The sequence below is a fragment of the Prinia subflava genome, chromosome 1 (genome assembly GCF_021018805.1).
Source record: "Prinia subflava isolate CZ2003 ecotype Zambia chromosome 1, Cam_Psub_1.2, whole genome shotgun sequence".
NCBI classification, from domain to species: domain Eukaryota; kingdom Metazoa; phylum Chordata; class Aves; order Passeriformes; family Cisticolidae; genus Prinia; species Prinia subflava.
Window position 1 is genome coordinate 121,451,522 of NC_086247.1, and position 27,797 is coordinate 121,479,318.

Consider the following 27,797-nt stretch of genomic DNA (forward strand, 5'->3'; position numbering starts at 1 on the left):
GCAACAGATCACACATTGCCACTCCCTGGAAAAACACATGATAGCTTATGAAACGTGTGGTATTCTGGCCAGATTATTACTGGAGCTAGCATTTCTGCAGCTCAGTGCTGATCCTAAAAAGAGATCTCCTGAGGATGTGTGGGTGCTTTTTCTCAGGCAGGGGCTCTAAGAATGGAGCTTTATAAATTTCATTAGTTCATAAAAATTAAACCATCACAAATACAGGTACTTAGTTCCATTGGGGCTATTTGTTCACATTTCTGGAAGCAGGTGCAACCCCAGAAGGGAGATCTGTTTAATCGTTGAATCAATAAAGGTGTCACCTGGGGAAGTCAGAAAGGAGTGATGGGTTAAAGACAGCTGAAATTCATTGGAAGCTTTGGATACTGCATGTAGCTAAACGGAAAAAATGGATCTACTCTAGCTATGTGCATTTATGGATATCTTTCACCCAAGACTGTTCATTTAAAGACATTAAGCTTTCACCTTCCCTTCCTTCCGAAGTCTGGGTGCCCATTAAGGTCTAGTGAAGTGACATTTATGACTTGACCCCCAGCCTCAAATGCTCTCTGTTCAAACCACAAGGGAAGTACCCAGCCTGCGGCGTGGTTCACTTGAAAAAGATTTATTTGATATTTATTGTCATGAAAAAACTACTCTTTGTGTTTCTGCAGAGTCATCTGTTTCTCACTGGATCACTCCTTTAGCATCATAAACAACCAAATTTTTTTCATGGTGCTATTTTCAGACGGCTGAGATGCTGTGACGGTGCTCGGTATTTCACACTGCGGTTCACGAACCTGTCCCAGGCTCCACTGACCACACTTCCCATTTCCCACAGTGCTACTGTTCAGGGTCCCTGGGCTGGGGACCTTGGCTTGGGAGCTCCTTTTCGGTCCGCGGCAGCTTCACAAGGTTGGCACTGCCAACCCAGAGCTGCAAACTCGCAGCCCAAATCGTGGCAGGGCTCTTGCTTCCAGCAACTTCGCACCGGCCCCGTGCGTTTCTGATCACGGGCGAGCCGGGCTTGAGAGATGTCACAAACATGTCCTTATCACTGGTGCCACAGAACATCGCTGTCAGGCAATCACCTGGAGGGAAAGACAGCTGCCAGTTTACCTGCCAGGCTGCAGCCACACAAAACGCTCTGTCCCATCCCAGTGGGAATTCTCCCGCGCCTCACTCACAGGAGTGCCCCACACCGAGACCTGCCGGGGGGAGGCTGTGCCGGGCCACTGCCCCACTCAGAGGGACACTCGGAGCCCTTCGTTCCAACCCTCGCAGCAGAACGCTCAACGCCCCGGGGAGCTCAGGCATTCGGGCGGGATGGCGAGGGAGGCAGAAGGCGCCCCGAGGGTTCTCAGGGACGCGCCCCGACCCCGCCCGCTGTCCGGGGCTGGGCGGCGGCTCCGCGCCTCAACATGGCGGAGGCGCCCCGGGCGCGGCTCTCGCCCGCCAGCACGGCCTGGGCACCCGGGCGGGGCCTGCGCTCCCCCCGCCGAGCCGCTCCCGGCACGGAGCCCCCGCCGCTGCGGGAGCTGCTCGCTGAGTCTCGCCCGCGGCCCCTCGCCTGGGGCGCGGCGGGCTCGTCACGCCCCGCGGGCGGAGTGCGCCGCATCCCCGGTGGCGGCGGCGGGGAGCGCCGGGAATGCCGTGAGTACGGGAGCGGGCCCGGCGCGGCGGTGCGGCCCGGCCGTGCCCGTCTGCCCCGGCCGCGGCCGCTCCGCCCTTCCGCGGGGCACGAGCAGCCGCTGCGGCCTCCAGGCCGCGCCCCGGGGGGCGGAATGGCCGCAGTGCCCGCGCGGTGCTCTGAGCGGGGCGATGCTCCGCTGCCCGAGCCGCTCCCGGAGCGGCGGGCGGGACGGCGCACCCGGCGCCGGGGCGGCGCGGGCCTGCCCACGGCCGGGCACAGGCGCCGCATCTCTCGGGGGTGCCCGAGCCTGCCGCACCGGTCTGTGGAGCCACGTGCTGCAGAGCCCTCGAGGAACAAACAGAGGGCTTCACCCAGGGCTGAAACCTTGGAGATGTGTTTTTGGGGACCACCTGCGTTCGAAGACGCCATGCATTGTGTGGGCAGCGCTGCTAGGCTTTGTATAGTAGTTCTAATGGGTGCTCTTTTTTTTTGCTTTCTAATTTTAATTATCTAGAAAGGAGGTGAAAGTAACTCTTATGTTCTTTAATAAAACATGTAATGGGCATGTCGTCACTTCCATGCTCCAGCTCCCTTCCGATAGAGACTCGTACTCCTTTAGGATCCCAAGGCCATCACCGCTCCTCCGCGGTGGTTAATGCCTGACAGCTCTGCCAACGCTGAGGCTCCTCTTCGGCCCTCAGCCATTGTGTTTCCCTACAGCCTGGATTGTAGGAAGGGGTGTGCTGGCATTTGGCAGTCCAATGTGAAATGAAAAAAAAAAAAAAAGTATTTTATGTGAAAGATAGAGAATATAAGAAATACCAGGCAACTGTTTGGTTTGTTTTGTACTGACAGAGGCAAACACCAATTGCGCATAAAATACTGCTTTGGATTTAATGTCCCACTATACTGAGTTAGGGAACTACAAAGGAAAGAAGCAGAGTGAGATTTCTTTGTTTAGGCAACAGTGAAATTGGTTTCATTATTTTCATTTGATCTCATCTTTGCCATTAAATAATCCTTCTGTAGCCTGGGTTCAGGCTAATTTTAGATTTTTTGGTAGACAAGGAAGGCACTCCTGCTTCCTTTTCTTTCATGCCTAGCGATCAGTCTGCAAGAATGAATTCACCCTGACAGTCATTTCCTACCAGCTTAATACCTTCCCTTTTATTTCTGTCAAACCCAGCACAGCTCCATTAAAATTTCCAGGGGAAGAAGGTCCCAAGGCAGAGTTTTCTTAATGCTGGGTTTGTAACCACTGTCCATTTGGTCAGGATGCTCTTAGCCTTGTGGCTGAATTAACTCCTGGTGTTGGCTAGGGGCTTAATTGCTCTGTGTCCTTTTTGTGGGAAGTAGTGAAGCAAGGTATTTGAGGGCATTGTCAAATTTGTTTTAAAGATGCTATAGCCAAAGGGAAAGAAGCAGGAATTTGGATATTCTTGATTTGCAGGTACACATATACAAGCAAAATATGCTCCCTGCAAAGACATTACCAGCACAGCAAAGTGTGGGAGACACTGTCATCATTTTGAGGCTGAAAACTGCCACATCTCCCCTGTTTGGTGAGTCTTCTTAGTCCTCCAAAACAGTCTGTCCTCTTCCCTGGATGTGCCTTTTGCTGGTCAAGAGCGGTGATGGGGAGTAAAGGCAAAACACTTTGAAAACTTCCACTGTGAATTGGAAGTTTTACAGACTGATGCAGTGGTTCCTCTCAGGAGATTCAGTGAGTTTGTAAGAATGCAAATATTATGACCTGATTTTGCAATTTGTTTTATGATAAACTCAGAAATTGGTGGCCTTTTGTTTCATTTTAGAGACTATGCCAATGTGGGCTGGCTATGCAGCAAGGAGATCAGGGTGAGTGAGCAGTCACATAGAGTACAGAACTGTTTGTAGAAGGTTATGCTGTGCAAAGGCAGCTAATGCAGGCAGTGGGCATTTTCTTGGTGGTCCCCTAAATAACAAATCAGTCATCTGGCTGTTTGCAAAAGACAGACTCCTGCAAAAGAAGTCCTGTGGATAAAGGAAACTAGGTTTGGTTTGAAGTTTTATTTGGCTTTTTTTTTTTTCTTTTCTGCTGCAGTGGGTCTGCATTGCTTTATTCTGTTAAAAGAGTTCTCACTGAGATTAAAACCAGGGAAATTAAGGAGGAGACATATAAAAAATACAAAAAAATCAGTCTGAGTTCAGTTTAGGAAAAAGTCTGAGAATGAGAAAGTCAATGGAAATATTCCCAGTGTCCACAGCTGAGGTGGTGCTGCAGGGTTTACTGCGGCTGCAGTTACAGTGAAAGCCTCAGAAGACTCTTCAGTAAAATGTTATGCAGCTGAGACGTTGCTCAAATGCTTTTGATGCAGGTGTTGTTAGAAAACACCCTTTGTGTGTTATGCAGACTAGGCCATAGAGGATTCATGAGGAGGTAAATACCTCCTCGTGAATTGGTAAATACTGTGTGGAATATCTGAAATGGGATTTGGGAGAAGCTAATGGAAAGATAAGTTTGCATCTGTGAAAAGGCTTTTTTTTCCTAATACTAAAATACAGAGCCTGTGGTCCAAGCCCTAATAGTCTGTATTCAGGTTTCCATTTTCTTCTGTCAATAATCCTGAGTGCTCGCTGCAGTATCGGTTTTTGTTTGAAGTCTGTTCTATTTTACTCTGGCCTGTGTTTGTAAATGACAAATCTAAGATCTGTGTGGAGCAAGACAGGTAATTAATCATGAAAGTGTGGATACCCAGCTGAGATGTCTTATGGTCTTAGCTGAACTTTCCAGTCAGTGTCAGCTGGGGGACTTAAAGGAATGCTGCTGGATTTAAAAAATAAACAACCTGATTTAATTCTGGAGATAATCATTAGCTCAGATAACAGAGCTGAAAAACTAGAAAGATTAGATTCTTTTAAAAGATCAAATATTAATTTAAGTTGTGTGTTTAGCACCTAGGAAAGGTCGTTTTTACCATTTCTTCTGTGACTTTAGCCAGTCTCCCTTACTGGAAAACGTTCCTTGTAAATACAGTAAAATACGTTCCTGGGGATAAGGAAAACCTTACATGATAAGAGAAGCTGGTAATTTTTAATTAAAATCATTGCCAAGCAACAGTAAGATAATGCATATAGTTGTGTAGGGGATATGAATAACAGTTGTGAATAACAGTTGCAAATAATGTATGTTCAATTTATCTGTAGTTATGCAAATGAAAAATAGAAAATTGGAAAACATTGAAGGTAAAAAAGAGTTCATAAATAAAAAAAGTTAATTGGAACTTTCCAGGAGTGTAGTTCAGAAACAAAACTTAGTAACAAAGATGCCAGTTCACGTATTTGGTGCTTTTTATAGAACAGTTGTTATTATCCCTCCATGTGTTTGCTCCCTATTAAAAAGATCAAGATAATTTGTGTGAGTAATACTTAATTGCCTTATGTGGAGTAAGTTTTATGTTAGGTAATAAAAGAAGGCTCCTGTGGGGAGGCAGAAATCCTCTGCCATTGCCCCAGTGCTCTCCTCATTGCAGCTGGTCTCTACAGGGTGCTCATTAGTAGATGCTTTTTCCTAGAATTTCAGGTAAGATGTGTAAGATTTTCCTCCTTAACAGATGAACAACCTGTGAATGTTCCTCTTAACTAGAATTCTTTTACTAGTTATTGAGAAAACTTACACTGGGGGAAGTGGTTTGAACTCCTTCCTAGCTCATGGGAGAAGATGGGGTGAAAACACCACAGTGTTCCTTCTTTAATACCGATTCTGTGAAGAACTTCTTGAAAGGACAATGTAAATATTTATACTTTCCTGCTGTAGTTGTTTGAAAACAGATGTATTTCTTTCAGGCTTTAGTTGATTCCCCACAATGTTTGCAAAAGCAACGAAGAATTTTGTGAGAGAAACTGACGGTGGAGGTGACTTGATCCCTGTCTCCCACTTGAACGCCTCAGATAAGCTGCAGCTTTTGAGCTTAGTTACGAAGAGGAGGAAATTCTGGTGCTGGCAGAAGCCCAAGTATCATTTCTTGACAGTCACCCTGAGTGATGTGCTTACTGAAGACAAACCAATAAAACCAGGTAAAGCCATACTTGTGCAGCACTATTAATGCAGATAAAAATGGTACAATCCCTAATCTGTTTTGTTACTATTCTCAATTATGTTATTAGAGTGCTCCTTTCAGAGGAGTGCTTCGAAGGAATCCTCCATCCAGGGGAATGAGGTGAATGGATTTTTTCCTCACTTGACATTTATGTAACTAAAACCAGTAGTAATAAATGTTGGTTAAAAAAAGAAGAAAGTTTTGCCTGGGTGGAGTATTAAATTGAGTGCTGACCATTGTCAGGCTGTGCAGTTCTACTGTTTAGTAACAATGCTGTCTGCAGCCAAAGGAATATCCTTAGAATATTACAGGGGGTTGTGTGTGACAGTAGTGTGAAACGTGCTCCAGGTCAAAAGCTGTGAATAAACAATGTTGTCTTGCTGTTGGTAGCCCAGGAATGCTTCCAAGTGAGTTTTACCACCCATTTTGTTTGTCTTGCACAGACTGTTAAAAAAGATTGACCCTTGTACTTTTTTCTTCATCCAGCTGTAGCAGTCCCACCCATGTTCTAAGATTAATGAGTTGGAATCCCATATTTCTGGACATGTCATATTTCCATATAGGAAAATAGATAAGGCCCTAACCTAAGATGTTAATTGTAGCTGGCTTGGAAAATTAGCTGATTCTGAGTCAGTTCTCTGTTTTTTAGGTATATAAAATTCAGAGTTGTTTTAAACCAATTAGATTTTTCCATTGGTTTTCAGTGAGCTTTGGGACAGCCCTGTTAGGAGATGTGTCAAAATAATGCCAAAATACTGGCACTATTGTACAAGCACATCTGCTTTGTAGTTTTCTTTGTAGCTGAAATAACTTTTAGTCATTCTTCATAAATATTTCATAGTGTCTGAGTTCAGCACTGCAGTCACCTTGTTTTCCTAAAATGGCAAAATACAAAAGATAGTAGAGCAAAGATGACAACATGAAGAGAGCAGATGCTTCTCTCTTTACATAGAGATGTAAATTTCATTATTTACCTCTCCATACTGTTCCTTGCCTTCACTAGCTTGTTGTATTTTCTGTAAGTATCTGTTCCTCCAATCACTTAAGGACTGTTTCAGCACTTCACAGAAATTACTGTTACTGCTTTCCTAGTGATTGTGGAGTCTGACTTTGCAAAATATACGGGAAAGTTCGAAGATTTTGTTCAAGGAGGTATTGAAGCATCATTTGTGAAGATCAGCCTGGGAGCTGGAGGGAAGGGCTACGTGGAAAACCAGTCCTCATTTGGAAACCTGAGGAAGCAGGAGATTGACTTGCAGCAGCTTATGAAAGATGTCAAGGACAGGTATGTTTCTCATGTGGGTGTTGTAGTGGCCAGGAGAGATTACTGAGCTGAAGAGAGTTGGGCCAGCTGCCATCACCAACCAATTGATTTTGAAGTGTCGCCACAGTTTGAAATCTATTTTTATTGTAAGCTTTCATAGTCACGATAAATATATACAAAAATGAAAATTTCCATTTTTTTGAAATCTTGTTAGTCAGACTTTTCTTGTTTTAAAACATGTCTCTGTAATTTCTTATGTTTTTGCATGAATTACCACCTGGGACAAGAGCCAAATCCTCCCTTCTTTGGGAGACTGTACTGAGGTAACAAACTGGAAAAAAAAAAGAATTAGTTCTCTGTGTTACTGGGGCATTGAATATGGAAATTGAATTCAGAACTGCTAATATTCTCATAAACAGGCTTTGTAATTTCATGTATGTGGGTGACCATGATAGAAAGGATAATTTGAAGTTAAAGCAATAGCAGAGCATAGTCAAGGCATATTCTACTAGCTGAACAAAACATAGGTCTGTTGCTTCCTGTTATACACTGTATTAATTGAAGGGAACCATATCCTTTATTTTACAAGATTTGCAACACTTGCTCCCTTCCTGTCCTACTCTGAAATGGGATCTGTTTAATGTTGCAAGGAGAGTGTGGTGGACCAAAGCCTGTTTGGCAAGCAGCTGACAAGTGAGGGGTCCACTCTCTGTTGCAGGTCATGACTCATGGCAGATGAGGGCGCTTCGTTAGGGACAGCATTGTACTCAGGATCTGTAGCAGGGGCTGTAATAAATTTAAATAGCCTTTGCTAATGCTCTGAAGATAAAAATGAGAGATTTTGCTATCAGTGCAGAAGTTGTCAGAAGCAGTAAATTTGCTTTAGATACACTCATGTTCTAGAAACAATCAATTCTCCATTTTCATGGGAACAAGTGGCTGGTGTTCTTCTTATTGTGAGTGTTCACAAGTCAACAGATTTATTCTAATAAGACACCTTGCTCTCTTTGTACTAAATGCCTTATTAAAAGCAGAAAATACTGGGCAAAATGTGCGCACCAAGCCTGTAAAATTAATCTGCATCTAGTATCAGGAAAATAGTGTCAGTCAAGATTTAGAGTCTTGTTCTAGCACTAGATAAGTCCTACGGAGGAACAAACTAGAGTAACTTTGACTTAGGATCAGTAAGCTTTTACTTCAAGTTATCTACTCTGTTGACAAAAAGAATCCTCCCACAGCAAATCAGCACATCTTGGAGTTGCCATCCTTTATGTAACTAAATACTCAGAAATATGTTACCTTCTTTTGAGTGTTGAAAGTCAGTAGTTCTACACTGATCTATGTGTTACTGTAACTGAAGTTGATGTGTGTGCCATTTTATGCAAGGCACTAGGTCTTAGTTCATAAAAAAGATGCTCATAGCTTATTAAAGCTTATGATGTACAGTGTATAATTGAAAATGAGTCAGTCTGCCTTCTGTCAGGTCACTGAAAATGATGAGGATAGCAGAATTTTTATTTTTTTCTCCAGTGTAATGCAGAGGCTCACTGGAAATTGTTGGCAATGCCTTATAGATGAAATTCTACTTAGTTGTTCATAAATATTCTATGATTTATGATTGATTGTGTCCAAGCTTCAAGATTTCATCTCATTCACGGGCATTGTGTGGAATTCAGGAGTGCTGATGCCTACAAGTTAGTGATTTTTGGATGCAAAGCATTACAGTACTTATAAGAGCATGTTTAACTGTCCTTGTGAAATGGGAGGCAGCAAAATGTTCTTGATGTCGTTTAATGACATGTGGTGCTTGTGCTTGTTTGATCAATCATTGCTTCATTTATTATTTCTACATATATAACCTACTGAAGTTGCATTTTTAAAATGTTCTTCTATTAGGCAGATGAAGTCAAAGTTGCAGATTAGTAGCAGTAAACTCTAAAAAGTTAAAGCTGATGTGCCTTTGAAACTAAGTCATGAAGTCTTCAGAGCTGAGCAAGCTGAAAGTGCTCAGTGGCAGCAAATCGGTTTCCTGTCACTTCTTAGGTGAACCTTCTGAAGGAGAATCCTACTGATATTTTAATTAGATTGCAGGTACTGCATTGGCTCGTTTTTCTGAAAAAGGGTGACAGCTGAAGGATGTGGGATGAGATGTTTCCTGGTTTGCAGAAGCAATGACGTTGTAAATGCAGAGCACACTAACATAATACGGAGTACCTAAAATAAAGTTAAACAATAGTTTTAGGTACACAAATGTGGCGTATTTCCCTTTACATTATTTTTGGTTTTGTATTACATAGTGCTTGCTAGTTCACAGAGCAGTGTAGCATACTGATGCATATATGATTTGAGGCAGAGTCCTGTACCTTTGGCTCACTTGGTTTGCTATGGATTTAAGAGTATATTCCATCTTGTATTTTAAGGTTTTCAGTATTGTCTGCCATAAGGTCCTCTTAGAGAAACTGAAGTGTGGACTAGGTGAGCCACTTCTCAGTGGTGCCCAGAGACAGAGCAGAAAGCAACAGGCACAATCTGAGACACAGGAGGCTCTGTCTGAACATCAGAGATGTTTCACTTTTTTCTCTCTTTTTGACTGTGAGGTTGGCTGAGCACAGGTTGCCTGAGAAGGCTGTGGAGTTCCCCACCTTGGAGACAGGCTCCTAGGCTGACTGCTCTAGGGGACCCTGCTAAAGCTGGGAGGTCAGACCAGATGACTGTCCAGCCTCTACTGTTCTCTCTTCTTCCCTCCAGTAAAAAGGATGATGATGAGGGTATTATAATCTCTGTACTTCTCATATATTATCAAATTTGCTTGTTTGGTTTTACCATTTCACTAAAAGTCATGGAAGGTGATCTAAAGAGAAGATCTGAGAGGACAGTGATAGCAGTCAGTCAGTTCACATCAGCTGCAGAAAAAATTGCCTGTCATATGTCCATCACTTGGTGTGAGTGATTCCTAACTCTGTGATTAGCATATTAGGAAAAGAGTTGTAGGTGGCTTTAGTAGCATGCTCTGGCATGGCTGAAAGATATTTTCATACTGTTGCATATTGCACTTTAGTTGAATTAATGAAACTGCATATTATTGTCCATACTGAGACAAAAATAAATGTCTGTTCTTAATCTGAGTACAGTGGAAATTCAGACCATTTTGTGATTTCATGTTTAAAACTCCTTGAGCATTTATGAGCATGATGAGAAAACTGTTCAGTTTTCTACCTAAGCTGCTACATGAGGTAGTACAAAATCACAGTGTTGTGAGACAGGATTGAATAAAAGAAACTGTGTGTGCCTGTGATTTAAAAAATAAGGAGCATGTCAAACAGAAAATAGAGAAACTACCTGTCACTTGCAGTCTGAGAAATCTCTGGTATTCATAGGGAAGATGTTCTGTGAAGAACGTGTCAGGCTCTTCTGTAGGGAAAATAGTGAAATGCGATCAATAAGCGATTGCAGATGCTGTGTTCTGTAAGAAGTAGGTCAGAGGGGTTATATTTGAAATGGATTAACAAAAGAAATACACATCTGTGCTTGGTGGAAAAATGGCAGAGTGAAGTCTGGTAGATTTTAGTCTCTGACACTCACCTAGAGGTCTCTATTAGAGCAGGAACAAAGCTGGGTGAAGGCTCTCACTTGCAACAAGCAGTATTTGTGTGGAAGACATCAGACTACTGCACATCAAAAATGAAGTGGAGAAGAGGCTGTGAGCATGAGCTGCCTGTGTTTCTGCAGCTGGGAGAGGAGGTGTATTGAGGTGACATTGCCCAGTACAGGATTGGAAAGGTTTTTTACTTGTAAATAGTTTGGACCAGTGAAAATTTGTGCAGACAGGCAGTAGTGCTGATTTCAGTGTGCAGATGGAGAGTACTCACAGCAATACCTATTCTGCTTGGTATTTGTAGAAAATGGACAAGCACCTTGCTTTCAGGATTTGTAGCTGGGTTACTGAGACAGTTAGACAGGATTTGATGGAAAAATAGTCCTATGGCCTCTCCTTTGTGGGAAATCAGGTCAGATTCCATGCCTAAAGGAAAGACTCCTCAGTCTCAGCAGTGGAGTTTAGAGCAGGCTCATGCTCTCTACTTTAACTGTGGAGCCTTCTATGTTGCCAGGTGTTGTCTTTTTTTTTCTTGTCTTTATTTGGTTTCTGCCTTTCTCTCTTCTTTTCAGACTCCAGTCTGCAGCAAGTTGCCTTTGTGCCTCTATTGTCTACTGCTTTTCTAAAGAGAGAAGAAAACTACTGAATGAACGTGAAAGAAGTCTTTTGCATTATAGCAGAGTAGAAGTGTTTAATCTAGTTAAATGTGGAGTGAGACCAAAACTCAAAGAAATTATTTTATGAACATGTTTCACCTGAAAAGCTTCCAGCATAGTAAATCATTGATCTCAGGAAGGTTGTTTAAGCAGAACAAACAATCGAGCAAAAGCCCATAATTTGTATCTTTTAAATAATTTTTATTTATACAGGCTTATACTCTGTGTGTTGATAGTGGGACTTGGCAAACTAACATCTCATTATATTTTCTATAGTGTTTTTTTGAGTGCTTCAGCTCAGCTCCTTGGGGTGGGATGAGTGATGGTGATGTAGTACAAATAGCACAGGGTCAGTAGGGGCTCTTGTACAGAGTGAAAGAGATGGTAAGAGCCATGGTTGTAGAACAGAAGTAAAAGTTCTAAAACATGACCTGTAAAATAAAAAAATGCAGGCAATTTATGTGGCTTGCATGCATGTGTTGTCAGGGATTTAACTCGGCCATCTTGTGTTATTCAGATGTTTTCTTATATTCGGTGTTGTGCTGGCAATTAAGTTCAGTTCTTGCAAAAATAGTCACAGACTCAGCGGTCATTGCCCTGCAATACTTGAAGCCCTGCTCTGATTGTCAAACTTTAACCTTGTGGTTTGCTCTTGATGCCTGTTTTCAGTGATAATTTAGATAAGCTGGGTACTTGCTTACCTCATGTCATCTCCAGTTTGAGTTGCTGAGGAGAGCAGAATATTTTGCCTTCAACAGGCTGTGCCCCAGTAATAACTCATGATGTGCTCACATGCAACCCTAGAGTTTTGTTTTATGATAGAAAGTTCAGTGCCAGAAGTCTAGAGGAGAGCGTATTACTGTGCTATCCTAGAAGAAAGGTTTCTGTATCTGTGTGTTTGAAAGGTCTGAATTTGCAGCTCACTAAACTTACAGGGCAGAGGAGAGCATTTCTGACAGCTTTACGACGGGACACATCCCACTGAAGTCGTTTGAACCTTGGGGCTGTGGCAGTGGCTGTCTCTGGCTCACATTCAGCTCTATGCAGGGGATCCCAGGTCACCTCTGGGCCCTGCCTGGGGAGTGCTGCTGCAGCAGGTGGCTCTGTGTCCCTGTGTGTCAGTGTCACTGCATAGCCCTCAGTCCTGCAGCAGCTCCTCCACCATTGCCTCCAGGATTTGTTCACTGCCCCTCTCTGCGAGTTAACAACGTCTTCTGACTCTCCTGCTCTGCCACTCTGCTGCTACTTCTGCATCTGGACTCAAAGCCAGGAGCATGTCAGGATCTGAGCCAGTCCTGCCTTGGGCAGAATATTGTAGAAACAGATGGAAGAAAAAGTCTCTTGAATTATTTTGGTAATTCATTTGCATAAGGTTAGCATATTCTGTATGCTTCTTCAATTAACACTTATTCAGAAATATCAAATCTTTATTTAGTAGGTATTTTTGTACCTTTGATTGTTTGAGAGGATTTTTTCCTCTAAATTTTGGGGATATTCAGCAAGTTTGTCATCCTCTTAAACAGTCAAAAAATACACATGAAAGCAAATGTCAAATTCCTTTCGTGCTTCTTCATTGTATTTTTTCCCCTGTGGCAGGCTAGGTCAAATGTTAAAACTGCAAGTACTTAGTGCATGAATTTGTATTTTCAAGATGCGTAACACACCACTTTAGAAACATCAATAATTATTGTGAAGTATATGATAGTCTTGGTAGACTGCAACTAATGGCTCTGGCTTGGCAGACACTTCTGAGAATGGTGATGTTTGTGGTTGCTTGACATTTCTTCAATTTTTGCTTAATCCAAAGGTTCATTGCATTCCAAGCATAAAGCATGACTTTGCATCAAAGGAAAAAAGTTATATTAATAATATCAGGAATGTTTGGGGATGCTTTTCTAGTAGCTGCTGCATTGCTTCAGAGGTATTTTCTTTCCCTTGTCTAAACAATCAACTTTAAGGTTTTCAGACAGTTCATTCCAACTGATTGAACTTTCATATAAGCATGTAGCTCTCCAAAGATCAAAAATTGCCTGAGGATATTTTTAATTGAATAAAAACCCCAGCTGACTTCAAACTTATACAGACTGCATAAATTCAAAACTCCAGAATCTAATAAATCTAAAACTTTTTAATTAAAAGTGGAGATACCTCGATTTAAATGGAATCAGACATGTCTTTCTGTCACATTTTTGGGAAATTGCCATTTAGCTCCATGAATAGCCATTTACAGTAAAAGGGCAGAGAAAAGACTGAATAATTTGAGTCAAGGATAGCAGCCCTTTAATCTTCCAACAGTTTTGCTAGATTACCTGTTCATAAAAAACATAATATCTCATCTGAGGACCTCCAGTGAATATTTTGCAAAAGTATAATTGACACATTTTAGTCAATCAAATACAATTAAGATGTTGCTTTAACCATTACCAGAGGTCTGTTAACACCCCAAAAGACAAGGTAGTGGATTTTGTAACATTTTCTTTGAAAATAAACCTCCTGTACTGTTTCTGGGAGTTCACTTTGTGTCTTCTGCTCATTCTAAGAAGAACCTAGTGTTAGAATTATTTCTAGAAGCATTTAAACAGATGCTGAGTTATGCTGTGAAGTGGGGATGATTTATTAAGTTGGTGCCTGGGCTAGGGTTTTGAACTGTCCCCCACAGTTAGTTTTTCTTTTGACTGTGGCAGTCCTAGTCACCAATTTTAAATTTTGAGTCTATACCAATGAATAACACAGGACTTTGAAGCAGGTGGGATTTTTTCAGTAATCCCCAGTCTCAAAATCAATGAAGTCTTCTGTGTTTTCTCATTCAGCCCTTTGAAATACTTGGTCAGTGCTGATCCCACTCAGCTTGTTCAGGGTTTAAGTGAGCACTGAAACAGATCCATGGCAAGCAGTGAGGGTTGGCACTGAGGCCTTGCTGTCTTTGTGTCCCCCAGCCAGCACCCCCTGCCATGGCCGTGGTCATGTCAGTGTGAGCGCAGAGCAGGAGAGGATTCAGCCCAGTGTCCAAGAGCCTGACCGGGTTGGTTTGTATTACACAGGAAACTTAAAGTTGTCTTTAGTTCTCTCTTGCTTTTTACTTTGCTTAGAAGGTATCTTGACAGGTTCCATTTTTGATCAGAGTAGGGAATCAAGAATTCAATATATGTGTAAGGACTTACTGTGGAATACCAATATTTACTGCTGCCGAATAACAAAAGAGGACATCATAATTTTGAAGAGGCTGCTCATACAGAAACCATTGTCATTTTTACAATGAAAGCTTTTTCAAGCAATTAAGAACATGTGGTTGTTATTATTTTGGGTATTTTTCACAATTTTTTAAACAATTACAGTCTTGTAAATGGTGTCTTTTCTTTTTCAGAACAATAGATCTAAACAGTAGTTTACTGCAACAAGTAATAGAAAGAAAACGTGAAGTGCTGTGCATCTTGAGAGAAAAGATAATCACAACTCAGAAGTGCACGATATCCGAACATATCCAGACAGAAGAAAAAGTCAGTGGTGTGATGGGATGCACTGCAAAAACCGTAAAGGTAAAAGTTACTAAAACTCTGCAAGGAATAGAACATTTGCACATTATCTGGAAGAAATGATTTCTCCAAATGGGCTTCAGAGTGTTTTTTCTGTTTTCTTAACGTGCTGTACGAACTGCACTGCTTGCTTGTGAAAATTCTGTATGGTAAAATGTTTTTTCCATTGCCTTTCTGGCAAAAGATACCAGTTTTTGATGAGCCTGGAATGTGGTTTCCATCAATACTATCAAATTGTGATTTCGTTTCTCTGTAGATTCCTGCCTACAGCAGAACATGAAGCAAACCTAAAACAATTCATTGCAAGTTAAATAGCAAAATGCATTGCTGAATCAAAATTATTTGAAAAGCCAAGTAATCCTTCATCACAAATGGTTGCAGTGTCTACTGAGTTTTCATATTTATTGGGAAACTATTTGTTTTCCATCATGGGAGTGGAGATTAACTGCATTATGAGGCTATCTGAAAAATTGCCTATGAATTGAGAAGGAATTACTAAAGTCAGAACATGCTCATTCATTGCAATTGTTTTTTTTTTAAAGCTGGACATGAATCACTTCTGTGATTCTGTGTACAACATGTCTCCAGTTGCAGGAATCTGAGAGTTGCTGTATACCAACCCTCTTTGCAAGTGTCACCTTCCTGGGACCAGCCTCCAGCTGGGCAGAAGAGAAGTCACAGCAGAACTGGGCAAAGCAGGACACTGCAGTGGGTGCCCATTTCCTCGGGACATGGGGCTTCATGTGTGGCTAAGGCTGCGCCTGGAGCTCAGCTTTGTGCTAGGACAGGGTAGCTAAGAGTGTGAAAGCTGCCCTTGGCTTTGTGTCTCTGCCTCACTCTCCATCTAATTCCTTTGTTAGATGCCAGATATAATGTGTGCTTTGATGAGACATCACGGCGAGTGAAGCATATTCTCACTCTGTATTTTTCACCTTAATTACATGTTTAAGCTCTGCAGTAGCTGAATCAGATAAATGGTGAATGAATCTGTCTTGTAGGTTTCAGTAAGTGAAAGTGGAAGTCTGGTGAAGGATTCTAGCGTGATCCTTGAAATTCCTCCTGCAACCACTATTGCCTATGGTGTAATTGAACTGTTTATAAAACACAACGGCCAGTTTGGTAAGTGAAAAGCTCAGGTTTTGTGACACACAGCTCAGCTGTGGACAAAGCTGTTTGTCAGACAATGATCTTTGTTTCCCTATGCACAAAGGTGATTGTGTTGTATGGTGTCCTTTGCCTTGATCATTCTTTGTGCTAGAAATGCTGATTTAGTAATTTTAAAACTCGGATTTAATGATGCTTTTTCACTTGTTCGAATGCCCTGTAAACTCAGAATGAGTTTGGTTTCTGGGAACCACAGGAGATCATGTAGCTCAAGCCTCTGCTCAAAGAATGGCCAACTTTTGAACTTTGCTCCACGTTCAGAGTTAGATCAGATTGCTCATATCCTTGTCTGTTACAAAGTTTGATTTATCTTCAGAGTCAGAGATTCCATTATTCCTCTGGGCAGCCTGTTACCATGTTTGACCACCGTGGTGGTTAACTTTTTTTTCTTAATAAAAAGTTTGCTAGATAGAAAACTGTTTGCTAGATTGCTCCAGTCTCTGAATGTGAGGTTTGTACTCAGGAGTCCAAAATTGGACACAGCACTCTGAATGCACTTTCCCAAATTGAAAATTCAATTCCATCAATCCACCAGCTACAGTCTTGTCAGTACAGCCCAGTATGCAGCTGTTCTGGTTGAGGGCAAATTTGGGAGCAAACTTCAATAACTGCAAGGGAATGCCACTGATCCTCTCGGATTTATTGTCCGGGTCTCATGCTGCAATTTTGCTTCCAGCCAGTTGGCCTTTGGCCTGGGCTATTCCTTTCACCTGTTGCACAGAGTGACCTGAATGTAAATCAACCGTCAGCCAGGAATGTTTAGACAACATTCACGATAAGAACAGAATCATCCACACAGGACTGGAATTTAAACTTTTCTAGCTTACACTTTCAGTTAAAGATTGCCCTCAGAGTGGTTGCAGAAATGCCCTTGTCATGTTTTCTGGTCATGCTTTACTTTATGTCAGGTCGAATATTTTTCAGGTTAAAAAAAAAGTTGAAATTGGCTTTGGGGGGAGTTGTATCTCTGCTCTGCACAATCACTTGGGTTTTTCTTTCTTGTCTATCCTCATTTAAACTCATGGACCTGAAGGAGGTTTCAGGGGATGTTATGCAAGGAGGAATGAAATCAGATAGTAGAGCTGGAAGTTGGGAAAGATGGTTGTGGAGAGAAACAGGAGATACATTGAAGAAATAATTGGAATACAGCTGAGATTTGAATCCAGGATGTGCTTTACTGGGATGAGGAATGCAGAAGATTACCTCTCCATCATACTCCTTCTGATAATAAGTCTGTAGGCTCAGGAATAGAAGCAAATATTATGTAACTTGTAAAAAGTTTCTAAACAGTGGAATTGCTCTGATGTAGATTGGACACAGAGATAGTAGCAGAAGATGTTGACATCATGGTTATAACAGAACTGTCATTCAGAGTAATGAGGTGCAATTAAGGCTGTCTGACTACGTAGGTATATAGCTGATAGCCTACTTAGATGATTTCTACATGAAATTATTATGACCTGCTGGCTGAGAATACATGGGTCTAGTTAATGATCTGTATTTCTCTGCTCTTTTTCCACTTCTGCTTCTTTTTCTGCTTTTTTTTCCATGTTTAATATTAACCTCTTTTAAGCTTCAAAACCAACACAATTTGTTTCATGTTTTATCTTGAACAATCTATGTCCTGCCTCTTTTCTTTTTAAATTTGTGCTATTTTCCTTTGCCTGAGTGTCATTGAGAAGGTAAAGGGGAGGAACGGACAACAAAATTAGGGCTTTGGCAGCGAGAGTAGGTATGGTGGAGCCTAAACTTCAACTTGTTAATGTCTGAGCAGCAGGGATCAGTGTCTGTTCATGGAAATAGAAATAGCCTTTGAAGTTAAATCCAAGGACTAATATAGTCCTTTCTTGTGAGGCTGAAAGTGACCACTAGCAGGTGTAACCTAATGGGATTCTCTTCACAGATAATTACAGAGTAAGATGCATGGAAGCTTTTTATTGTTTCTTTTTCTTTGCCACTGCCAATACCTGAGTTATTCTGCTAGGAAGAATGGTATATAAATTGTCTTTTAAATGTTCTGACTAATGTGACTGGACATATTTAGGTATTTTTATAAATAAATAAAAAAAATTTTTAAAAAGAAGGATCTAATCCTTTTCTGATCCATTTACCATTGTGCTTTCCTGTAATCATTCTGTTTGATTTCTACAGGTTAATTTTCTATTCCATGTAAAAGCTGTTTCTGCTTAAGGCTTTGCAGTTTTGTGTCTCTAAAGTTGCACTGGAATGCCTCTTGTTCTTGCTTTACAAAGCAGGGGATATAAAAGCTGATTTGCTTTGTTCTGTTCATTTCTATATGTATATGGTTTACTTTTTCTGAAATGTTTGTAAATTTAACAGTCCCAATATATCCACTTTTCCACATAAAGGAGTCTCTTTGATTGCTTTTGTTGATCATCTCTGGTTTTCTTGCATTTTTGTTAACATTTCTGAGTAACTAACAACTAACTCTAGCTGCACTGTTGGAGGTTGGTTGTCAATGAATGTAATAGAATTCAATACAGAATTAATTAACAGTCCTCTTAATACAGGATTTTGAGCCCTGTGTTTTTCTGTGAATTGACTCCTATTACAAGATTTAACAACATCATCTGAAAAGCTTGATTTCCCTTGTTACATCATTTGGCCTCAGGACGGGGGGCAGTTTGTTGGCACAGTCTTCCTCCTCAGGGTTCGTGTGAAAGCCCTGTTATTTTCAATGACAGTGATGACTGAGTTGGCCTGGTGGTGCCTCACCTGCTGTCCAGAGTCTTGTTGCTTTGGGAAGTTCTTAGCCTGTGTTAATCGCTTTCTGCTCCTCTGTAGCTCCTTCTCCGTGAAGGGTCATGCAAGCATAAAGATCTGTCGTCTTTCTCTATGGTAGGGATTTCTTTGTCTGCTTTCCCTTTGAAAAAGCTTTTTGCTGATGGAGTGCTCTCCATGCTTTCTCATCTGCTTTGAATGTCCTTAATTTAGTAAGACAGACTCTTAAAACTGCAGAAAGGTTATATTTAGGTTTTGTGCCTGGTACACTTTGAGGCACAGTACAATGTGAGCACTGTGCTTGATTAGTTACTTTTTTTTTCCCTTTGCTGTCAGGTATTACCTTAAAATTGAGTTTCTCTTGCAAGGCTGCCTGTGTTGTCCTCAGACCGGCTGCAGAGTGCCGTGGGTACACTCAAACCTTGCAAAAGGAGATCACAATGTGCATAGGGCTGTGACCGTGTTCTGCATCTTTAGGGCACAGTGTTGGACACACGAGCACAGCACTTGATACCCCAGATTCCTCAGCATAACCCTTGCAAAGGCTCCCTGAACCTTCCAGGAAGCGCTGAACTTCACCAGGGTGGGGCACTGGGATGAGTCCTGTTGGGGTGAGGTTGGCCAGTGCTTGTCACGGAGGTGAGGCAGAAAGGGCAATCCAGCCAGGGCATGTTATTTCCTCTGTGAAGTTACTGAAGAGAGAGAGTTACTGCAGAGTGATTCTGTTAGGGAACATCCCTGGGTGATGTTCTTTAGAGACTCTCAGAAGTCTCCTGTTGTCTCCTTACCTGGAGGCCTTGAGGATGGGCCTGTGGCTTGGCTGAGAAAGAGGAGTCTGTCAGTGCCGTGACCAACAGAATCTCTGTAAAGGACTCTCAGGAGTTCTTACAAATCTCAGAGAGTACTTTCATGTGTCTCCTTCATGAGTGCATCCTGTTGCCTGCGTTACAGCACATCTCTTGGTGGGTAGAAAACATACAGACTGAGGAATGAGGGGCTGGAGAGCAGTGTCATGGGAAGGGACCTGGGGGTCCTGGGCAGGGCCAAGGTGAATCTGAGCCAGCAGTGCCCTGGCAGCCAGGAGGGCCCACCCTGTCCTGGGGCCATCAGGGACAGCAGCACAGCCGGGCAGGGAGGGATTGTCCTGCTCTGCCCTGAGCTGGGGCTGCCTCACTCCAGTGCTGGGGAAGGGTTTGGGTGCCCCAGTGTAAGAAAGACACTGAACTGTCAGAGAGGCAAAGGAGGGCAGCAAAGAGGGTGAAGTGCCTTGGGGGGAAGCCGTGTGAGGAGCAGCTGAGGGCACTGGGGCTGTTCAGCCTGGAGGAGACTGAGTGAGACCTCACTGCAGTTAGAGCTTCCTGAGAGGGGAAGAGGAGGGGCAGGCAGGATCTGTTCTCTGTGGTGACCAGCAACAAAGAATGGCCCGAAGTTGTGACAGGGGAGGTTTAGTTTGGATATCAGGAAAAGGTTCTTCAACCAGAGGGTGTGTGGGCACTGGAATGGGTTCCCCAGGGAAGTGTTCATAGAACCAACCTGACAGAGCTCAAGAAGCATTTGGACAATACTCTGAGGCACCTGGTGTGATTCTTGGGGATGGTGCTGTGCAGGGCCAGGAGCAGGATGTGATGATCCTTGAGAGCTCCTTCCAACTGAGCATATTCTGTGATTCAGCATCAAGAATTCATGCCTGCATCTCCTGTGTGCAGCATTCTGGTTTACAGTGTCAGCGGGAAGTTTTCATGTTATTTTCTGTCTCTGTGAGTTCAGTTCACAGGAGCTGGTGTCACATTCTGTAGGAGGCAGCTGCACCACAGGTCTTCTGTCTGTACACACTGTACCAAACATCAGGGCTAAAGGAATGCTCAATAATTCACATGCACAGCAGCCGCTGGTGTTCTCTCCATCTGGGAGAGACAAGACATGGAGAAATGACATGAGAGAACACTAGGAAATACAAGCTATCATCTCATTCAGTAATTGTGTGTGTATTTTATTAATTATTGTTTTTGATTGAATTTCTAATTACAGAGTTCTGTCTGCTAGATGAACAGCAAGGAGGTTTTGAAAAAGAAGGCACAGAAGGCTCAGCTTATCCCCATTCAATTCAATTCAGAGATGTTTCATTCCTCTATCAGCCAGATGCTGTTGATAATGAGATGTACTCTGGGGCTAAAAACCTCGTTCCCAGTGATGCTTCTATAAGTGTATTGAAACAAGGTATTACCAGGAATGCTTTATATGATTATATTACAGTGAATTAAATAACCTGATAGGCAGAAATAATCTGGTACAATAGTAAGTAAGAAATCTTGTTAGTTCATTTTAATAGCTCTTACCATGAACTCTTGGGGGAATGCACTGAAAGAATATAAAAAATCAGTTTGCAGTAAATGTATCCAGTGGACTCTTTGCTGTGAACATTCTGAATCTGTCTGTCAGAAACATCATCTTACAAAGTCAGATGTTTATGGCAGGACTTTTACATTCCAGATAACCTCTGCAAGGTTAGTGATGATACATGCTTTCATTCAGAAAGGGTCACTGAAAATAGTTTCTTATGATTTGAAAAACGCTTTCAGTAAAGCTTCTCAGTTACAGGTTAAGTCTCAAAAATAGACATCTCCCTTGCCTTCACTTAGCCTCATTATTTTCTGAGAAGCTTTATAACTGAGAAAATCAAAACGTGGTTTAATTGGAAGTTTACAAATTGGTGTAATCACCCAGGTACAAGTTTTTATTGTAAGAATGTGAAAAGAAGAGGCAGGAAGGTTACTGGTGGAATGAAAAAAGGGAAAACCAGTCAAGGCCTGAGAGCACACTGTGCTTTTCATCAGTTCTTGGTGGAGTTCTTACAGCTGGTTCTACTGATATATATCACCTCTCTTGTTTCTAAGTTTCATCTTGGTTAATGACTATTCAATAAACAATATAAAAAAATACTTGTGAAAGAATGGTATGCCACTGTTCTATTTTTTGTTTTAGCTTGTCATACCTATTTGCTTTTCTTGCTTAAAAGGCTCGGAGATTTCTTTAAATAATTTAACCTCTGCTGTCTCTTGGAAAACAAAAAAGCTAAAAAAACCCTGTTTTTACTAAAGAATTTGGAAGTACATTTCATTTTCTGTTATTTGTATAGACAAATTCATACAATTGCATCAGATAAAAAATATCTGCCTGTGGCTGGGCCTTTTTTTTTTCCCAGTGAAGTAATTTTTTAGTTATAAAGGAGATCTTTCAACAGAGCATGTTTCTTGACTGGAGTGACATGAAGGAAAATTTCTTTTAAACAAATTTGAGAACACTTGTATGCCCACAATTTTGGAATGTGGAAAAAAACCCATTTCAACATTCCAGTTGGCATTATTGATTTGAAAGCTTCATATTTTTTAGCAAAATGGTAATTTGATGTCACAAAAGATTTCATTTCAGTATCATTGTTGAATTGTGAGAAAATGAATGCAAAGCACTCCCTTGTACTTAGCGAGTGCTCTTTATTCTGCCATATAAATGAACATTCTCTGGAGATAAACTTTGAAGTTGGAGACTTAAGATGTAGTTAGTTTGTTAACAATAAAGTATTGGTTTTTAAACTATTAAAAATGCTATACATCAAAATGTTGATTTGTGGTAGCTGTTCTTCTTTCTTAATGGTTGCATTGAGGTTTCATTGGCTGCTTAGGAAATAAAATCAGATCTGTTCAAGCCTTGCATTTTAACTTGTGCTGGTGGAAATCAGGATGTCAAGGTGTGGTGATAAATAAGCTTTTGAAACACATAGCAAAATGTTACCTGTTTTTACTGGCATTTGTGTAGAAATACTTCGTTTTATTTTCCACTGCTTTCTTGAGAAAGATCTGTCACGGTTGAAGACCCAGTTCCAGCCCTTTGTGAAGCTTCCGGAGGGCAAGCAGAGAGCTTTATATAAAACCCTTTGTGAACTCCTACTCCGTGAAGAAATGTTGACTGCCCTGGGGGACATGGTAAGATGAAGAACCTTTGGATTGCTTCCTAAAAGTAATTTCAGAATAGTACTAGCAACCTCTTTTGCTTGAATTTTTCTCTTTTCAAGATGTTTTGCTTATTCTTTTTGTTTTCAGTTCGATGATATCTGCACAGGAGACAAGCCAGATCTGGATGAGTTAAAACCTGAACAACAAAGAGACCTCCTTGACTTCTTGCAGCTCTTAGGTTGCAGTTTACAGAGTGAGCTGTTGTTGCAGAAATACCAGCCTCAGGATGAAGAGCTTTTCTCAGCTGCTCACCTTCTTATCAGTGCTGTATCTGGTATGTTGTAAAAAGCCCTTTTCTAAATTTCATTTTCCTTTTAGAAGCTCCCTCCATGTTAAAGCTTTATGGCTTTCTTTGAGCAGTTGGTGAGCTGCATGAACATAAATTGTTCTGTTCCCTTTTTATGAGTTTGGTGTACTATGCTTAGCATTCCTAGCTGTGAATTAAATTCAGCCCTCAATCACTGACAGATTTTATGTATAAATTACACATTCCCCCAAGGCTGCTCAACTTTGCTTCTGCTGAGTGTGAGCATTTGCAGTTTGGCAAGCTAATTTCTGTACTTCCTTCTGCATGCCAGAGTCCTTCCCGCCTAAATGCTGAGAATTACAAATTAGGTGTTGTCTCCTGTGTAACAGCATATATTGTTCAAGTGCAAACTAAATTTAGCAAAAATGAGTTTAACACAGAGACACTGCAATTAGAGGGTTGTGTTGCAGCTGCTGAAACAGGAGATTAAACATAAATGTCAAACAAATGCCATCCTCACAATCTAGTTGGCAGCACAGTGTTAATTAAAAGTTACCTGCAAAGTCCAAGACAGACTTCCCGGATTTTTCTCTTTTCTCTTGTATATAAAGATTTCCCTGACATTAAGATAATGAAGGGAAGTCCAGTGTAAATTGTGGCACTGTGCAGCAAAATGTCAGTGTGTATCCATACATGCACAGGACCCAGGTGGGAGAGCTTAATTCATTTGTGGAGAGAGAAAAGAAATAGAAAACAGAAACCTGCTGATGTGGTAACAATTGTCAGATGCCATTAACAGCAGGGCACAGTTAATTGAGTGTGTTGCATTATTACCTGACTTTGGACATAATGTCTGCTGTTAAAGTCTAGGCATAAGTGTAGCTGGATCTCGATTCAGAAGCTGTTTTATGCCTGTTGCTTGTGGTAGGAATTACAGCCTTTTTGTTACAGAGTTGAAGGGCACCACAGGGATCAGTTAGTTCATCTCCCAGCCCCAAGGCAGTCTCAGCCGTGCCATTCCTCTCAAATTGTGCTTTGCAGAAGTTAGCATCTGGTATAGATTTTGGGAGCATAGGTTCTTGGTTTATTCAAGGCTTAAGTCATTCATCCAGCCTGCAGACTTGAGTTAAACACTGAGCAGATACTGAGATAGGAGGCAAGGATGATGGGGAGGAAACCCCCTTTTCTGCAGGTGCCTTTTCTCAAGGACAGAGATAGTCAGACCCTTTGCCCATCCCATTGTGTTCTGCTGGCAGAAAGGGGCTGGATCAGCCTCTTCCAAACATCCAGCTGAGGAGGACCTGTCAGCTCCCTGCTGGAGCTCCTGTTCCAGCAGCAGCCTGCTGCAGGGTTCAGTGGAAATGATCTTTGCCTGTGAATGTGTCCTCCACAGAGCTGCCTGATGACACGCTTGTCCTGCTGCGGGCCTGCTGTGATCTTCAGGTTGTTCCAGCCTTGTGTTCTTTGGTGAGTATGGAGATGGGACTGTGGCTCGTGGGCACGGCAGCAGGAGTGGCTGTGTCCTCAGACAGATTTCTCCCCAGGAAAGGAGGAGATGTCAAACTCAGTGGGAATTTCAGCTGTAGGCAGTGCTTAGCCAAGGTCAGATCTGACATGGCGAATAAAGCGCGTAATTTACTGCAGGTGGATACCTAACTTCTGAACATTGCTGTATTTGGGAGATTTCATGGCTTGTGAGCAAAAGAAAATTGTAACTGAAGCTCCAGTTTTATTTTCCTAGTGGTCTCACTGTTTTAAAGGCTCAGCAACAGTAATCATTTCTCCTTGGGAAACAGAAATTTTGCTTTGATAGCAACAGTGCTTGAGCCTTGGCAAACCCCAGAGTCTCAAAACTCTGAGGCTATTTATTGAAACTGCTGAAGGAATGGTGCAGGGCGTTAGAGTAATGGAGCACCTCTCCTGTGAGGAAAGAATAACAGAACTGGGTTTGCTCAGCCTGGAGAAGGCTTCAGGGTGACCTAATTGCAGCCTCCCAGTACCTGAAGGAAGCTTACAGAAAAGATGGGGACTTTTTACAAGAGCATGTAGTGACAGGACAAGGAGGACTGGACTCAAACTCAGGGAGGGTAGGTTTAGATCAGATACTGGGAAGAAACTCTCACACTGTGAGAGTGGTGAGGCACTGGAACGGGTTGCCCAGAGAAGCTGTTGATGCCCCATCCCTGGAAGTGTTCAAGGCCAGGGTTGGATGGGGCTTTGAATAAGCTGGTCTAATGAAAAGTGTCTTTGCCTGTGGCAGGGGAATTGGAACTGAATGATCCTTTAAGGTCACTTCCAACCGAAAACATTCTATGGTTCTGTGATTTTTTAAAAGCTTTTTAAAGTCACTTACAAAAACAATAGTAAAATACTTCAAATATGTAGGGGCAAGGGGAGTTCTGTTTGCTCAGTGTGATAGGTAAGTCTGATGTGCACTGAGAGAAGTTGAACTCAGGGAATGACACAGCGGGGGAGATGTTTCTCCTTAGGGTGTGCCACAGAGCTTTGGTTCTGGATCAGGACGTCGTACTTGTCAGGGCTAATAGTAAAGGGAATCTTGACCTTTTGCTGCTGCCTTGTCAGCTCTCCGGAGGTTTTGTGTGAAAGAACTGAGCTGTGCGACGGCAGGAACAGCAGTGCCTGGAAAATGTTTTAATGTCTCTGTCTTTTGCTCTCTCTCACAAATGCAGCCTAACGCGGCTTCAGCTGCTGGCAGCGTGGCGCTGAGCAGTCCTTTGGTGGCCACTCTCGCCGACAGAGGAAGATTTGAGGTCGCACAAAGGCTGTTTGCTTCATCAAACATTAATCTGGAAATGACAGAGTCTTCTGTAAAAGCTGTAACTATGAAAGAACCGAGATTCTTCCCGTTTGTTCTTTTTGTTGCACTGTATGGATTGCATGCTTTAGGTGGGAGTGTATAGGAGCTGTCCTGAGTATCCAGTTTTTGCTCTAGCCCGTTGTTTGTTCTGTAGCTCTGTAATTTGGTGTGTTTGGAATCATCACAGAACTGTTCTATTGGTTCTTAAGGGCAGCACAGCCAGGAATTAGGGTGACCAGGGGACTCTGCATCAGTGGAAAATACATAAGTAAGGGATGAAAGGGAGAAATTAAAAAAGAGAGCCATGGAACATAAATTGAACATGGCTGCTCTGGTAGGTGCGAGATCTGCAGGGCAGTGAAAGCCGGATTGCTTGCATTAATATGCACGGGAGAAAACAGCAAAGTCCAAACTGCTTTTTGTAAGCAAGCAAACGGGCAGGCCCTGGAAACCCAGGGGTCTGCAATGCAGCAGCTGTTTTGCTCCTTTGAGCCTGGGTGTGCAGAATGCCTTCACTCTGGAGCAAGTGTAATGGAAGGCTCTTAAAAGGTACTTGATTAGATTCTCTTATTAATTATTGTTTGTCTTTTATGGATGTGAACTGCACACTGCAGGAAATAACAAAGCCTCTTTTTTAACAACCAAGATAATTTCAGGGATTTACACCTCTGTACAGCATTTCTGTTTTCTGGTATGTTTTTACTCATGTTAGCTAGTTTCAGCTGTTTAAATGCATTCTGTACTTTGAGGTATGGCAATGCGTTTTGGTGTGTGCACATGAAGGGTCCCCTGCTGCACACCACAGAAATGATCATTTTACCCACACGACCTTTTCAGGGCAGGTATTTTGCTAGTTTCTTTGACTAACAGCTAAGTATTAGTAAAGCACTGTGTGCTTCAACTATTTCGCCATTTTTTCATCATCATTTTTGTAATCATGGATGGAACAGAAATGCAGCAGAGATCACTGTAAATGTGGGCCTGGGAAGATGATGTTCCAAGTAGGCGGATTATCAGTGCTTGCAGATGAAATCATGAGATGGCTGAGAGACAAACAAGCAGGCACCTGTGTGGGGGTGATCAGTAGCTGGCCCTGCAGCATAGCTTCCTGCTGAGTTCTGCCGAGTTTCCTGCTCTGCTCCCACATGGCCTTGGGCAGATTGTCTAGGAAGCCTTTAAAAAGTCACGTCAGTTCAGCTTTCCTCAAGGATGTGGACTTTGCAGAAAAGCAGCACGGTGCCTTTCCATTCCCTGAGCTCAGGGTAGCCCAGCACGCTGGGACATGGGCGTTTCTGCATCTCGTCAGTCAAGTGAAGCTGATGGCGTTGCCTGAACATTGTGCTGGTGTAGAAGGAAAGATCCTTTAGGAGGCTGGAAGCGTGGAACTCCTGTTCTGGGAGTGGTGTGTAAGTGGGAAAGTTGTCTTTTGCCCGTTGCTACTAAAAGTTGCCTCTGTAATGACTTTACCAAAACTTTCTATTAAATGCTATGTCAAAACAATAGAATAACTCATGCATGTCATCTCTGTTTTTCTTTTGGGGACTACATCTTCAACAAACAAGAACTCCAGGCTGGCCTCACATGCAAGATGCTTTTTCAAGCTTAGATGTGATCTCCCCTAGGAAAGGAAATAAAAAAGACCTTTGGTAAAAGACCTGTAGGGGGCTTCAGAGGAAGCTGAAGCTTGTCTCATAAAAGGTTTGATTTCACACCCTGACTTAACTTCCCCGAACTAGTGCTTCCCTTTGGCTTCCCAGGAGGAGGGTTGGAGAATCCTTACCTTGGTAATGCAGGAGGAGACCAGCACTCTGCCAAGGATTATGTGCTGCCTGCTACCTCAGAGGCCAGCAGGCTCTGCCTCCCTGCCAGTACCCAGCACTTGCCTCCTCCCAGCTGCGCAGTGCCAGTCCCTGGGCTTTGTCCACTGGTCCATTCCAGTGCAGGCCCAGGAGAGGGACTCCCTTTGTGCTGAAGCACTCAGAAATTTCAGCAATGACAACATTCCCAGGGTGGCTGAAGAGCCCCCAAGGTCTCTCTGCGCATGGAAAGGGGATTT

General features: G+C 42.4%; 1 protein-coding gene across 3 annotated transcripts; it reads left to right on the forward strand.

Moving 5' to 3' along the window:
- The first annotated feature begins 1,216 nt into the window (after positions 1–1,216).
- On the forward strand, positions 1,217–27,247 carry GSDME (gasdermin E). 3 transcript variants are annotated; one of them, XM_063410381.1, is made up of 12 exons: positions 1,217–1,653; positions 3,084–3,195; positions 3,448–3,490; positions 5,459–5,689; positions 6,805–6,997; positions 14,592–14,763; positions 15,759–15,879; positions 20,695–20,883; positions 22,519–22,646; positions 22,764–22,950; positions 24,317–24,390; positions 25,614–27,247. In XM_063410381.1, the coding sequence occupies exons 4-12, from the start codon at positions 5,479–5,481 to the stop codon at positions 25,842–25,844; spliced, it is 1,506 nt and encodes a 501-aa protein (XP_063266451.1). In that variant the 5' UTR covers positions 1,217–1,653; positions 3,084–3,195; positions 3,448–3,490; positions 5,459–5,478; the 3' UTR covers positions 25,845–27,247. The 3 variants fall into 3 exon arrangements, with proteins under 3 accessions (XP_063266451.1, XP_063266435.1, XP_063266444.1); XM_063410365.1 differs by lacking the exon at positions 3,448–3,490; XM_063410374.1 differs by lacking the exons at positions 3,084–3,195; positions 3,448–3,490.
- Positions 27,248–27,797: the final 550 nt, after the last annotated feature.